Genomic DNA, 15,146 nt, shown 5'->3' with positions numbered 1-15,146 from the left:
AGTTTTTTTTTTTTTTTTTTTTTTACTTTTATGTAAAATTAAAAAGAAACACAAAAAGGTAAACTATTACAAAAGAAAACAATACTATTGGAGTTGTACAGGATACTGTTAAAATTATTGAAATTTTGAATTATTAAAATATGTTGTCTCTATATAGTTTTAAAATATAAATTGTGATTCATCCATTTTATTTTTAGGTGTCACAAGCCGCATTAATAATAACATAATATTATGAAAATAATATATATATATATATATAACATAATTTTTATAAATAAATATAAAAAAAAAACTACTTATTTTTTAACAAATGATAAAATTAATTTTTAATACAATTTAGTTCTTAATATTTTTTATAATTTGATTCCTAAAATTTTTTTATTTATTTTAAATATTCAGTTTATTTCTATTTTTTTAATAAAAAAAATAAAACAATCATATATTATATTTAAATTTTTTTAAAATAAGTTAACAGAAATAGAAATAAATATAATAATATTATTAATTAGTAATTATTTTTAAAATATTTAAATAAAATTTAATTATTTTAACTTTTTTTTTTTTTTTTGTTATTTCTTACCGTACTTTATTATTTTAAAGTCATGTAATTGATATATAACACATTTCTATCTATCATTTATGCTCCAAAAAAAAAACTTAAATTTACAGAAATGAAATATTAAATACGCAAAAGACCAAATTATTATTTATTCCTCAACTATAAACGGGAATAAAATCAAGAAAAGCCAAGCCCACAGAAGAGAAGTTAGCTAGAGCAAACATGATTCATGATAAAGAGTTTTTTACTTACATAAGTTAACATAAATCAATCAAAACCCGTAGCTAGTTCATACAAGTATGATCCCATTCTCTTTAATAGTGTCAAGAACAATGCCTAATTTGCCTTCAATTCTCTCACCCTTTCTTGGCTCATAAGACATTGCATATACATCAGCATCTTTAGATCTTTCTGCAATAAGCTTGCCTATAACTCTGCATGCACTGTGATCTGTGAGTGACGGCAAGCTGTTTCTGAGATCCTTAGCGTTTGTCGTGGCAACTGATATCACTTTACTTGTTCCTCTGTGCATCACTTTTGCATGAATGAATTTCTTAGAGAAGAACACATTAAGCAGAAATGGTCTCATGTACATATCAGTCCTTTGTTTCCATGATTTTCTGTTTGGTTTTTTTGCTGCTTCGCCTCGGGACCTACGGGTCCAAGCAGCTTGAATGAAAGAACCCTGCAAAACGTGAAATGAATTTGATTTCTTTTTCTCCCCTCAGTTGGCATAAAGAATCGATTTGAATAATGGTAATAATGTTTCAGAATTTGCATTATTAAAATGAACACAAAAGGAGGTGATCAAGTAAACAGCTTAAACTTCAAGGACGCCTGATTAGCATTTAGCGTATGGGAGAAACGAACAACTACCACAGTAGTAGGAAATAATTAAAGGCAATCTCAATTGGAATTAAATGTGAAACAAGTTATATTTTGGGGGAAGTGAAAACAAAATAGCTTTATGGACTCACAAACTTCTCTTCTGTTCATCTTTACCGCTTAAGGGAGGCGGATATTTCTGTTAAGAATGAGCATTATTATCTGAACGAAAAGTTTAGGATGTGTTTTATCGCAAAATAGACCGAAGCCTTTCAGTCTGTTATGGGAGTAGGTTAAAATTGACATGCCTTTCTTCCCACCACCGTTCTTGTCTACCAACAACTTAATTGACAAAATCTGACTCCTACAGGGTCTCTGGGATAAACCGACTGGCTGACATGAACTTAGCACAATCCTCCAGATGACAACTACTGATTCTAGTCTTCTAGACCCACAACCAGATTCCATAATGTCCTGAATAACCAACCAAAACCAGGCATGTGAACTCGTCTGATCTCTGAGCAGCAGCCAGAGAAGGGTACCATAGAGCATTTCCCAACCCTCACACAGAAGGAATCTTCTACCTTAATTATTGTTAGGGGTAAAAAACTTATTCTTTCCTCCAATCACAGATGTCATTTTCTATAGAAATTTCTGTAATGTCTTGGAGGCATTTTGCATGGAGGGTGTACAGGAGAAGAGATTAAAAATATATATTATATTTCATCTTCAAAGGCTGTGATCTACTTTTAGTTAATCCAAAGATGAAAGCATTATGAACGTAATTTGCCTCCAAGGAATGAAAGTAATTTGCCTCTAACGAATCATAGTATTTCCTTTTCTTTTTTATAAGAAGCATTATCAAACATATGTAATCAGGCCATCCAAATTCTACAAATTCCCATCCAAATTCTACAAATTCACAGCCAAATAATTATACAAAACAACAAGTGATCATTATAAAAATCCCATGAAAACAACATCAAATCTCAATCATCCAAACCCAATGAGGTCAGCATCATTCCATTTCAAGTTAAAACAGATTCCTACATCAAATCAACAAACATGGTATGCAAACGGCCTCCGCAATTAACTAACATAACTAGTCTAGAAGTCCTGAAACATCAACTCAACTTTTTTTAAAAAATAAAGAATCAGTGCTTGATGCAAAATTTTGATGAAATGTCATACTCTCCACTGACTAACTAAACCTCAACAAGGAAAAAAAGAAAGAAAACTTATATAAGTTGTCTAGAAGCCTACCTTTTTTGGCACAAGTTTTGAAAATTAAGGTCATTGGTAAACATTTACGAACTGCCCACACTAAAAATAATAAGAGGCATTATGATATTTGCCACCCATCTGATCCCTCAACATTTTAAGAGGACAGTAATCCTATCTCAAATTTAATTGCTTTTCTATGGATGTAAAACTAGAGATTCAGTTTTTCTACTCTCAACCAAGACCTTATGAAGGTTCAATGTTGATCCCACCAGTGAATAAAATAAAAACATTCACAAAGAAACTATGTATAGCATGAAAAAGCTTAAGCTAAGATCGAAACAAATCAAGCATTTTTGTAAAATATATTCAGAAATTTTGTACTTACTTCATCTAGCATGGATGATCATTCTATTAAAATATATATAAAAAAAATGATTTCACCAGGAATTCCAAATGAAATTAACCACTACATTGTAAATGTCATCAAATTTGATGGGTCTAACATGTATTATTCCAATTAGGTTGTGAATCTTCAAAGAAGTTCCACAAAAGTTTTTAATTTGTCCAAACCCAGCCCTAATGTAAATCTCACGGAAGGTTAATTTTCTCTCCCTTAAACTCCCTCAAGTTGTGTCTCTATACTAGGGCTTCACCAAGAAAACCTTTCTCATAAATCCACTTTCACGTGTTCCTGTTTGGATTTTATGAATATTTCTGACTCCAAACGTAATGTAATATAAACACAACGAATCCGCAGAAGTACTGTGAAACTAAATATAAAAGCAAACAGTAAACAATTGACCTTCAACTGAGAAAATCAGAGATCTTATTCATAATCAAAATCTGCTAACCTTTTTTTTCCTATCCCCTGGGGCACGTGAGTAAAGAAAGAAACCAGAAACTTTGAAACGAAGCTCAGTTTTCCTCTTCTATGAAACTAAAGAGTGTGCAATGTGAATCCAATCAAAGAGAAAGATAAAGCGAAGAAAAATGAAGAAAAACAAAACTCGATTTCCAATCAAGTCGAGTTTTCCCTTTTAAAACATCATGGAACGTAACCTACTTAGAGAGGAAGATAGTCAGAGAGATAACGAAGAAAAAAACAAACTTCAAATTCCAATTAAGCTGAGTTATCTTATTCAAAGAAAATCAGGAAAAGGTTTCTTCGCGAGCGAGGCGAAGTAAGTACAAACCTTGTGAAGGATAGGATTGGGCGGGTTTACGACAGAGGTTAGGGAGATTTTGAGAGTTGGAAATGAAGATACCCATGAGAGTGGAGCGAGGGTAAGGGAGCGCAGTGACCGAGTTGGGGTTGAGTCAGAGGAGAGCAGTGAGTTGGCGAACAGAGTCGAAGATGAAGATACTGTGGAAGACATTTTCTGGGCTCCTTGGGCTTTCCCCGGGGTCAAATAATAGGGCAACAGTGGGTTTTAAGTGTTTGTAGGGCTGTGGTTTGTTCGGCCAGGGAGAAAATGTTGAATCCCAACAAACGGCTATGTGATTTTATAACCACGAAAACTAATGTTAATTATTTTTTATGAAAACGACTCCGCATCAAGACATTCCTCTTACCACATTTAGATTAATGAGATAATTAAGAAATAACACTTCCAAAATAGTTCATTAAAACGTCTCCCGGAATAAAATTGATCAATTATGCCGGCTCATTCGCCTGAAAGTTCCAAGATTTTTGATCAGGTACAAACAAACATCAGAACCCCGAGCAACTTCGTAATGTTCAGTTTTTTAAATGTCAGTAAACAATTTCCTTTTCAAAATAATCGGACTTGAACTTTGAGTCCATAGCCCAAAAACTTGTATTTTCTTAATCATTGGACTAAATTGTTCAGATGTGTTAAAAAAGTATTATAAAATAGTATTTCAGAATTCAACAAGAACAACTAACTAGGATTATATAAAATATAATCATATTAACGGAGTGCAAACCCATTACATACAAACTTGCCCTAGAACCCAGCAAAAACAAACACACATGCATACAGAAGCCTCCCAAGAGAAGGTTATAAAGTGTAAATCCCACCAATTTACAAATATCTAATATATTTGCTTTATATAAAACACTGCTTGAGCCCTGGTCTTCAGACAAACCAACCAACACTACTGCTCATCACACTGTTCCATTCTAGGATCCAATTGAGGCAGCATGACCCTCTTCCGTATTAGCATGTCAACCGTAATTGGTTCTCTCTTCCGTCCACCCCTAGGCGTTGACCGGAATTGCACATCAGACTCCACAAAGTCTCCCTGAAAACACAGTTCCAACGATATGAACTATTTGTTTCCCTTGCCATGTTCAATATGAAGGCTTTTTTTATTGCACTATTTTTCCATTTCAGATATTGGATCTACCAGAAAAGTATTAAGATACTTCTCCGACAGCTTAGATGCAGAAGTATGGCAGCTTGAAGGTACCATAAAATTGAAACATACACATCTAAGGGTAGAGACAGTTATACTGATAGAATGAATGATGAACCTGACAAGTGTGGTCAACAATTGTCAGTGCAAGCACTTACACAAGTATAGAGGTGGCACCCTGTCTTCTCATGATTATCTCTCACATGTTTGTATGCAAATTGCATGCCACAATCCGAAAAGCTACAGATAAACGGTTTGAGCTCAAGATGCACAGCTTTCACATGCTGAGAGAGGTTAGATTTCTGCAAAAGAAGTTAGCAGCAAAGATCAGCAAAAGATATTTTGTTAAATAAGTTTTTTAATAACTATAAATTGCAGCAACTTACAGTTGAAAACGTTTGGTGACAGCCCTCAAAATCACATTTTATTCTCGTTGATGAACTTTCTCCTCCGTCATGGGTCCGAAGGTGCCGCTTCATGTTCTTTCGCAGCTGCTTGGAACCGCAAATCTCACAATCAATCTTTTGGTGGCAGGTCTGTACGTGGGCCCTAAGACATTGTTCGTTTGTGAAATACTTCATGCAACCTGGTTCAGCACAGAATGCCTCTATAGAGTCTGGCTTAACTGCAAATATAAGCACTCAAAAAATTAGTAAAAGACAAATCCCAAGAACTCGAATTAGCAATAGCATTATTCACATTCCAACTTGGTTTATCCATTTGAGGCACAGGATACAAGATAAAAAAAATCTTAAAAGCATGAAGAAGAAAACCACTTTACCATGAGAATCTGCATGCTTTTGCAACTGTGATGCAAATTTGAACACCTTCCCACACCCAACTTCTTGGCAAACGTGCTGTTTCTGACCCCCAACACTGGAGGCAGGTGATTCATTATCAGCATCATTGTGAAATTTTTCCGTGTGTCGTTTAATATTACTTGGAAAAACAAATTCAAGATTGCAATTTTCAACTGGACATTTGAATAGTTTTCCTTGGTGCTGAAGGATGTGGCGTGTCAAATGGTCTTTTCTTCTATAGCTGGCAGAACAATCATCCACAGAACAAATAAACGGCCTCTGCAAAAAGATAACAACATTAAAGTAGTCTTTGTCACCAACACACACTCACGGATTTAAAATTTCCACAGTGATAAGATACTTCTTAGCAAACGTTCAGACCTCAAATTGGAACACTGCGTGACTGAGGCTTACTTGATGGAGCTTCTCAGGAGGTCTCCCAACCTGATACTGGTCCATTTCATGCAGCCTCGCATTTTGGAGTTCTTTTATATGGGATCCAATGCTTCACACTATAACATCCAAAGGCTTATCATTTTCTATTCCTGCAAAAATACATCTTCAAGTGCATAAACAAGACAAAAGAGAAGAATTACTGAAACGATATGCCACCATGGGCATAAACATAAATTCTTAAGTTTTGCTTTATATATTGATGCTTTTGAAATCCAAAACACAAATATTTATTAGACTCACTAACATTGTTTCTACAGAAAGTCAAAAGAAATGATGTGTGAAAATATTTGAAGAGGAAAAATAGCCCATGTGAGAACAAACCACTAATAAATACAACCGGACAACAGATATTTTATCTTTCGAGTATATAATCTACAAGTCACACACACAAGGACAGAAGAAACTAGAAAATTCCAGTGTATGTGACCAACGTGATTGTACTAAACTATCCTGCAGTATGGGCAGGATAACAGAAAACCAAGGGTGAGTACCTCAACCGAATGGCTTTGCATGTGTTGTTTCAAATATGCCGCTTTTCTGAAACTGGCACCACATTCCTGGCAAGTATTTGAGTGCACTTCTTCGACTTCTGCACCTCCAACAGCTCCTTCCTGGGTCATCTCCTCCTGAAAAGAGCAGAATAAATAAATTTCATTTACCTAATCCTCCAGTAGGAAGCTAACTGCAAATATGGACAAAACTGCTAACCATAAAAACAAGATTGAAACCTGGTGCTCCTTGATGATATGAGAGGTAATGAGGGATTTCTTGGATCTGCAAATTCCACAGTACTCGCAATAATACCGCCTTATGTCTCTAAAGATTGGTCTCTCTTCCTCTCCTTCCTCTTTATTTTTCTCCACTTCTTCCATATCTACATAAAATTAAAATAAGAAATTTACAGATAAGCAGAATAAATATATAAAAGTTGCCAAGCAGCAAACAGATGAATAGCTATATTAACTCCTACGAATCCCTAGTTAGGAGTTATTCAACCAATCAAGGTGACAACTGAACTAAATAACTCTGAGACCAAAAAATAAGAAACTTCTATTTTTGATTCGTGAATATATTTTCTCCTCAAGTATATAATTCCTATAAGTGATGAACAAAAAACTCTCTCATCCAAAAGCAAAAAAGAGACCCAACTTAAAGCTAAGTGAACAAACCTAGCCATTCCTAATTTTTTATATGGCAAGCAACTGTTACCTCCAATATTCTTTTTACTCATTAAATCATCATCTGATATATCCAAGTTTTATTCACACCAACTGATATAGATCGGCTATATCAACTAGTGAATCTGTTTTTTGTCTATCATACATCCTCATCACATGCCACTGGAGAACAAACAAACACGTGCCAAATTAACACTTGAACAGAAATCTCTTTCAATCTGTACGCAGTGTCAACTACAGCTTCTATCTAGTATATCCACGTTCATTCCAATTAAAAAAAGTTACAAGTTTGAAATAAATTAAAAATCAAAAGCAAGGCAGTCATCAGATTCGGTCACATGCTATCAAACATATTCTATGAAATAAAACTTTAGGAGAATAAACAGAAAAATTCACAAGAAAACCAAGCCGATAAAAAATTCAACTAACAAACCACTAGATTCAAGAGGCTGAAAAGGTTACCTGCCTGAGGAAGTCCTGAAATCTTTATTACTGGGCACCTGGCCCCGGTGAGTTGAAGAGTATCGATTTGAGGTTGCGGTCGGGTTCCGGAAGCTTTCAGCTCCAACAGAGGGAGGAAAGGAGAACAGATCCGCTATTATGAAGGGGAGAGGAGAAAGAGACGCCGGTGATGGAAGAATGAGAGAACCCCGAAGGCGTGAGCGTGGAAGAAAGGATGAAACGCGCGGTTGACGAGAGACTATTGTGGCGCGCGACGCTGGAAGCTGATGACCGAAGTGAAAGGGGAAGCTTAAGCTTTCTGGTTTTCGAAGAAGATGATGGGCCCTGTAAAGTGTTGCTGTAGTCGGCGGAGATGAAGATATAAGTTTTAGGGTTTTGTGGTTTCGGAAGAACAATTATCGGGATCGTCAAGTGCGGGTTGGTCAATATGATTCCCGCTCCACTAAATTATTATTTCTTAGAACCGGTAACCGGTAAAGAGTTTTACATTTATTTCTGTAATAGTAGTGAATAATTTTTTATGAAAAAACTCTTTTTTATCTGCTAAAATATTATTTTGATCACATTACTATTTTTTTTTGTTACATTTTAATATTAATCTTATTTTTCTATATTTTTAAAAATATTCAAGTAGTCTATATTTTGTTAATATTTACTAATGTTGTTAACATCACGTTTTATTTATTTTAACACATAATATAATTTAATTAGTTATTTTTGTATATTAAATGTCATGTGATAGTTAATATGATAAAAAATTTAATATAAATTAGTCTAAACTATTTTAGAAAAAAAAAAATTTAATCCTCAAATATATTATATATTACATCTCGATTTTTTTTTATACTTGTCGAGGCCAAATAAGCCGAATGCATCATTTTTACTATGACATTTAAGACTTTATGTGAAGGTTCAAAATCTTTTTTAAAAAAATTGTATTTATAAATGCATAAGCAAATAATAAAATTAGGGTTTACATTCCTTACACAGTAAATTGGAATGTCCAAAAAGATTACGGGAATGTCCATTCTACACTTATTCATTAAAAGACAAACGGTAATTAAAAACAGATAAATAAATATCCTATAGGTTAACCTTCCTTAACACTTGAAGGGAGTCCATGAGTTGAATTACTCACAACTCTCTTATTGATAGAGATCTGGATATTTATTTTTTTTATCTAAAATAATTAATAAAATTGTGAGTTACACTACCCCAATAAGAATATCATACTAATCACTGATATGAAAATCGAATATTGGTAAAAATCACAAAACAACTAACTGAGCTATTGATTTAAGTAAATACTTTTAACTTTAAAACGTTTTATTCTATACTTACCATTACAAGTTTTTTCAAAGATAACCTATAAAGACAAATAGTCAAGTAATATTTTAATTTCGTACATAAGATCAGTAATTCTTTTTTTTTTTACTTACTTACGGGGACTCCTTGGGATCCATATGGATATCCATCTACTCGTGGACCCAGTATCAAGATTTGACAATTAACCCGGCCGTTTTCATATCTCGTCCGGTAATTAGTGCTAAAAATATCATCACCTTGATATCTCGTCTGGTATGAGGGTGAACTATATCTCCCAAAATTCTTACAGTATAAGACTTCTCAGCCCCGTTTGATTGAGATAACGTCCACGGTAAGGTTCTTTATGTACTAAGTCCGTCCACTTTTTCTTATGATGCCCAGTAAACTTTCATTTATTAAGATTCTCATCATCCAAACAACCACCAAAACATACTAAGATCTCATTTCATTTTTACTTATCAATTTAAATGGCACTTAAACAAGCAATATAGTTTATCATAACCAATAACCGGATAACTAAATAACCAAATAAACAATGCAGGAAGAACCAAATAAACCAGATAATCGAAAAGACTATAAAAACTATCAATTTAAACATGCACAATATAATAGTAAGAAATTTAGACAGTACAAAAAAATAAACAGGGAAAGTAGGACAAATGTGAACTAACCGGTTTCAACTCCACTAGTGACTTATAATATTTTTAGGATTTTTTTAATTTTTCATAAAACAAATAATTATCAATTAGTAATCCTCAATTTACCGTAACAGAGAATAGAGTGAGAGATCTTTACCCGGATCGGTGTTTCAACACACGGTGCTACCCACTACGCATCCTGACGGGCTCCGGATTTTTTGAATTTTTTATGCGAAAATCAAAATACTCGTTGTGTACCCAAAAATACAGTAAAAATCCAAAATCGGTGTTGAAAACTCTTTCTAGCTGATTTTAAGATTTTGGCATGATGGTGATTAGCCTCGGCGTGGCCGATTTTCGCCGGTTTTACATGTATCTCTGCAGAAAAATACATTAGGGGGCCTCAGTTGGACAGAAAATAAAAAAAAGCCAAACTTACTGGCGATGGGGTCTTTGGGTGCGACGACTCTATCGGTTCTCCTTCGTGGCTGGGGTTTCTGTAACACCCAAATAAAAATAAAATTTTTATTTTATTTATTTTATTTTTATTTATTTGTTTGATTTTTATTTAATTTAATTTAATGAAAATAAAAATAATAATAATGATAAAATTGGGTAAAAATATTATTTGGATTTAATTAAAATTGATTTTGGAAAAAATGAGTGAAAATTTAGATTCTGGGGGTGTTTTTGAAAAGAAAATCAGAAACCGGAGGTCAAAACGTAATTTAAAAAAGTTGTGTCACGTCAGCACCACGTCAGCGGCCCGGTCAGCAGCCCCGGCCAACCAGGACGCACCGCGTGGCAAGACAACGCTGACCAGAGAACGGGCCACGTGGGCGATCCGCGTGCGCACGATCGGATGGCCCAGATCCGTTCCCGCGCACACGGACGGCCCAGATCAAACGTGCGCACGGACGGCCCAGATTCACGCGCATAGGGGTTAAAATATAATTTAGAAAAGTTGCACCACGTCAGCAGCCACGTCAGCGGCCCGGTCAGCAGCCCCGGCCAATCAGGATGCACCGCGTGGCAAGGCAACGCTGACCAGAGAACGGGCCACGTGGGCGATCCGCGTGCGCGCGATCGGAAGGCCCAGATCCGTTCTCGCGCACATGGACGGCCCAGATCAAACGTGCGCACAGACGGCCCAGATTCACGTGCACGAACGGCCTAGATTCAATCAGGCACGGAAGGCCCAGATTGCATCGCGATGAACGGCCCAGATTTAATCCTAATTAAATCACGATCGAACGGTCCAGATTTAATCTTGATGGACAGTTGAGATTAAAAGACAAATGGTATAAATAACCCCACCCACACCTGACCATAAAAACCCTAGCCGCTAGTGCCTCGCCGGATAAGAAGAACCAGACGCCGGAGGAGCCGGCCGCCGCCATCCGCCGCAGCACCAAGGGACGTTTTCAACCGCCGATCGAGGTAAATTTTCTCTCCCTTGCTCGTTTTTTGATGCTGCGTCTGCCTGTGGCCAAACCGAAGCCAAACCACAGGCCAAATGGCCAGAAAACCTAGCCGAAGCCTAGCGGTGCCGCCGTGCCCCTCCTCGATTTTTGCCTCCGATGAGGCCCTTCCCGGCCTCTGTTCGATGCAATTTTTATACCACTGTGATCACCGTTCTTTTCTCTACAGGTTGATCAGAGCCAAACATCAAAACACAACTCACGTTGGAGGAGCCGTCGCACCCGAGAGCACTGCCACAGGTAAGTTTCGATTTTTTGTGATTTTTTGGCCCACCGAGGGCCCTAGGGTTGTTTTATCACAGGAACTTATGCAAATGTGGCCGAATTCGGCCAGAAACGGCCGAAAACGGCCAACCCGAGGCGAATTACTGCCGCAAGCGGCGGCGCCGTCGCCGGAGCACGGCGGAGCCGCCGTGCTGGAATTGCGATATTGGCCGAAAGGGGTCCTAGGTCTGATTTGGAATTTTTTGGGACACGTGCAGGTACCGGTAGTGCGTTTCAGTTTTCTGGAAAAAATTCAGGAAAATTAGGGACAGCCTGTAGGCGCACTGTAGAGTCGTATTCAGACCCCGAAACAAGTAAAGACCCCTCACCCTATTTCCTATCACGGTATTAAAGCTAAATAAATAATTAAACTGTACTGTGTAACTTTATAAATGTATAATTGATTAAGGTTGCCAATGGAGCCCGAGCCTGATACAGTGTTGGTCTGTTATCGTTTGATTTAATTTCTAGTATTAAATGCAGCATGATGTTTGATGTAATTACGTTATGGTCTCGTATGCATGAATCATGGTTCCTTTTATTATGGTTTGTATGATGATGAATCCGATACTGTGTTGTCTTGTTTGGTGTCCATTACTGGTTTACATGTTGTGTGTGTTTGGATGATTGAAACTAAGAAAAAGGGCAAAAAGGTTATGTGAATTGATAAGTGGATAATGTGGACAGCCTGACTAGATATCCTAGGAGATGGTGGACGGACTGGGTCCGTAGGGAACCCTACCGGGAACGTGGTCTCTTATACCGGACGGGGTATGGAGACCTTATGTGTTTTGGCGCCCATACCGGACGGGATATGAGGACGGCCCGTTTCACCCTCATACCGGACGGGGTATTGAGGTTCATGGTTTTGGTACCCATACCGGACGGGGTATGGGGATGGTCCTGGAATCATGTTGTGAATGTTATGGTTCACGTGTAGAAGGGACCCCCTATGGATCCCCAGGGATACTAGTAGGCTGGTAAAAGAGGAAATCTGTTTCCTGATGATTGAGATGTAAATGTGTGATATATGTTGTGCTATAAAGTGTATATGATTTCATGATATTGTAAGGTTATTATTTTCAGATGTTGTTTTCATGGATCTCGCTGAGGTAAGTGGACAGTAAAGGATTTTATTGTTGATAAAAGAATTTGTTATAAATTATGCTCCATTGGTCATTTTGTTTTATACCCACCTTTACTTCCGTGGCGGTGAGATAGTGTGATGTCTTTACTGGGCTGGTGTAGCTCATTCCTTATTTAATCATTTCAGATCAGGAAGACGTTGTTCCCGAGCCCGTTCCACAGGAAGACGGCGAAGGGAACGCCTAAAGACTTTATAGTTATAATTATAGTTTTTATTTTGAGTATCTCTCTTAGTTAGTCTGTAATATCATGTTTTGAGTACGTTCTGGCTATTGTGTAAGGGATGTTAATCAAAATTTTTATTACGCTTCCGCATTTGACATTTTTAATATATATATTTCATTTAAATTTCCGGGGCCGTTACAGTTTCTCCTTCGGCTAACCTGCATAGAAAAGAACAATGAACACAATGGTTGAAAAATCGTGTAAAACAGAAAACGAAAAGAGGCTCATTAGAGAGGTTTTAGGGTTTCAGCCGCAGCAACTTCGTCGGGATTTGCCCGTAGTTTTTGGCTCACTTGCCGTCTCTTTTGTTTTGATATGGTCATATGAAGACTCGGAATTGAATGCTGAGTGGGTAGAGAAAATTTTACATTTTTTGGCGGTCGGCGGTGACTTTGGTGCAGCGACGGTCTCTTTTTTCCCGCAGCTGACTCTTCTTCTCCAGCGAGGGCAAGTGCGACTAGGGTTAGGGTTCCTTGAGATATAATGTTTAAATACCCATCCCACGTTGATCTGGGTCGTCCGTCCGCACACGCGTGGCCCTCTCTCGTCCATTGGATCTATCATATTCGGAGAATGAATCTAGACTGTATTATCGAATTAAATATGACTGTTTGATCGTGTTTAAAGAGGAAACACATCTAGACCATTCAAGTGCGCGAGATTAAATCTGGGTCATCGGATGCTAGGCACGCGGATTGCCTGCATAGCGTTGACGTCAGGGTATTTTGCCACGCGATGTGCTTTGGTTCGCCGTGGCTAGTGACTGGGTCGTCCTACGTGGCTAAATTTCTTTTTTTGTATTTTGACCCCTTACCTAAAATTACTTCCAATTTCATCCCTAACCTATTTTTCTCAAATAATTTAATAAAATTAAATTAAAATAATATTTTTAATTATTCTTATAAATACTAAAATTAATCTTGAACTAAATTTAGGATTGGGTATTATAACTCTCCCCCACTAAGGAAAAAATTTGGTCCCTCAAATTTGTCACTCTCTCACTTAGTCAAACAATTGAGACTACTGGGCTCTAAAGTTTGATTTTAGCTCCCATGTGGCCTTTTTTTGTGTGTGATTCTTCCATAGGATCTTGATGAAGGAAAATTTTCTATTGTGAAGTACTTTTCTCTTTCGGCCTACAATGCCTACTTGTACCTCCTCATATGATAGATCTTCATAGAGTGAAAGGAGCTTGTAGGGTCGGATGTGTGAGGGGTCCGGGTTGTACCTGCGTAGCATGGATACATAAAACACATTATGAACTCTGGATAGCTCTGGAGGTAGTGTCAATCTGTAGACGGTTGTACCAATCCTATTTAAGATCTCAAATGACCTAATGAATCGGAGATTTAATTTATCTATTTTTTTAAACCTACTGATTCCCCTTAAAAGGGGTGACCTTAAGAAACACTCAATCACCTTTCTCAAATTCCAAATCCCTCCTCCAGATGTCCGTATAACTCTTCTATATGCTCTGAGCTATCTGGATGTTCTTTCTTATCTTAATTATCTTCGCTATAGTCTCCTCTGTAAGATCTGGGTCGAATAATTTTCTATCATCCACCTCTTCCCAACAGATTGGTGACTTGCAGGGGCGACCATACAATGCCTCGTACAGGACCATATCAATACTTGCTTGGTAGCTTTTATTATAGGCGAACTCTATCAAAGGCAGGTGATCATCCCAATAGCCCCCGAAGTCCAAAACACAAGGTCAGAGTATATCCTTTAGTATATGAATCGTCCTCTCTGATTTTTCATCGATTTGAGGGTGAAATGAGATACTAGAGATAGTTTTGTTCCAATGACTTACTAAAAAATAAACCAAAATTGAAAAGTAAACATGGAGTCTCTGTTAGGTGGACCAAGCATGTAACTATCTTCAAGTCTTGAAGTCGTATCTGTTGTGCAGTCCCTATTACCCTGCATTCAGAAACTATTAGGTGAGCTAACATACCTGCACTTTTTCTGTTGAGCATGTCGGCTACTACATTTTTCTTGCCCGGGTGATATAAAATATTGTAATCGTAGTCATTGAGGAGCTTTATCCAATGCCTCTTATGCATGTTGAGATCATTCTGAGTACTTCAAGCTCTTATAGTCAATATAAATTTCAAAAGTCTCACCACACAAGTAACGACGTCAAGTCTTCAAGGCGTGAATAATGGTGGCAAGTTCTAAGT

General features: G+C 37.0%; 2 protein-coding genes across 5 annotated transcripts; both read right to left on the bottom strand.

Moving 5' to 3' along the window:
• Positions 1-684: 684 nt before the first annotated feature.
• Positions 685-4,088, bottom strand: LOC110813316 (Ribosomal L18p/L5e family protein). The gene is made up of 2 exons (XM_022040397.2): positions 3,802-4,088; positions 685-1,244 (listed from the first exon to the last, which is right to left on the bottom strand). Exons 1-2 carry the CDS (start codon positions 3,982-3,984, stop codon positions 849-851), a joined length of 579 nt encoding a protein of 192 aa, XP_021896089.1. The 5' UTR covers positions 3,985-4,088; the 3' UTR covers positions 685-848.
• Positions 4,089-4,495: 407 nt separating this feature from the next.
• Positions 4,496-8,307, bottom strand: TFIIIA (transcription factor IIIA). 4 transcript variants are annotated; one of them, XM_022040374.2, is made up of 7 exons: positions 7,884-8,307; positions 6,972-7,117; positions 6,735-6,869; positions 5,769-6,066; positions 5,374-5,612; positions 5,146-5,289; positions 4,496-4,873 (listed from the first exon to the last, which is right to left on the bottom strand). In XM_022040374.2, exons 2-7 carry the CDS (start codon positions 7,113-7,115, stop codon positions 4,727-4,729), a joined length of 1,107 nt encoding a protein of 368 aa, XP_021896066.2. In that variant the 5' UTR covers positions 7,116-7,117; positions 7,884-8,307; the 3' UTR covers positions 4,496-4,726. The 4 variants fall into 4 exon arrangements, with proteins under 4 accessions (XP_021896066.2, XP_021896067.2, XP_021896069.2 ...); XM_022040375.2 differs by having other exon boundaries at positions 7,888-8,307; XM_022040377.2 differs by lacking the exon at positions 7,884-8,307 and having other exon boundaries at positions 6,952-7,091.
• Between the last annotated feature and the right edge of the window lie 6,839 nt (positions 8,308-15,146).

This window comes from Carica papaya, chromosome 1 (assembly GCF_054855325.1).
Source record: "Carica papaya isolate Zhongbai chromosome 1, ASM5485532v1, whole genome shotgun sequence".
NCBI classification, from domain to species: domain Eukaryota; kingdom Viridiplantae; phylum Streptophyta; class Magnoliopsida; order Brassicales; family Caricaceae; genus Carica; species Carica papaya.
This window is presented reverse-complemented; position numbering and strand designations above follow the sequence as displayed.

Bases quoted from the DNA above. Each gene is read 5' to 3' on its own strand.
- TFIIIA (XM_022040374.2), bottom strand. From the start codon at position 7,115: ATGGAAGAAGTGGAGAAAAATAAAGAGGAAGGAGAGGAAGAGAGACCA. The intron at 6,870-6,971 runs GTTTCAATCTTG...TGCTCTTTTCAG, and splicing joins ATATCATCAAGGAGCACCAG to GAGGAGATGACCCAGGAAGG. The intron at 4,874-5,145 runs GTAAGTGCTTGC...CTGTGTTTTCAG, and splicing joins GGTGCCACCTCTATACTTGT to GGAGACTTTGTGGAGTCTGA.
- LOC110813316 (XM_022040397.2), bottom strand. From the start codon at position 3,984: ATGTCTTCCACAGTATCTTCATCTTCGACTCTGTTCGCCAACTCACTG. The intron at 1,245-3,801 runs GTTTGTACTTAC...CACGTTTTGCAG, and splicing joins CCAATCCTATCCTTCACAAG to GGTTCTTTCATTCAAGCTGC.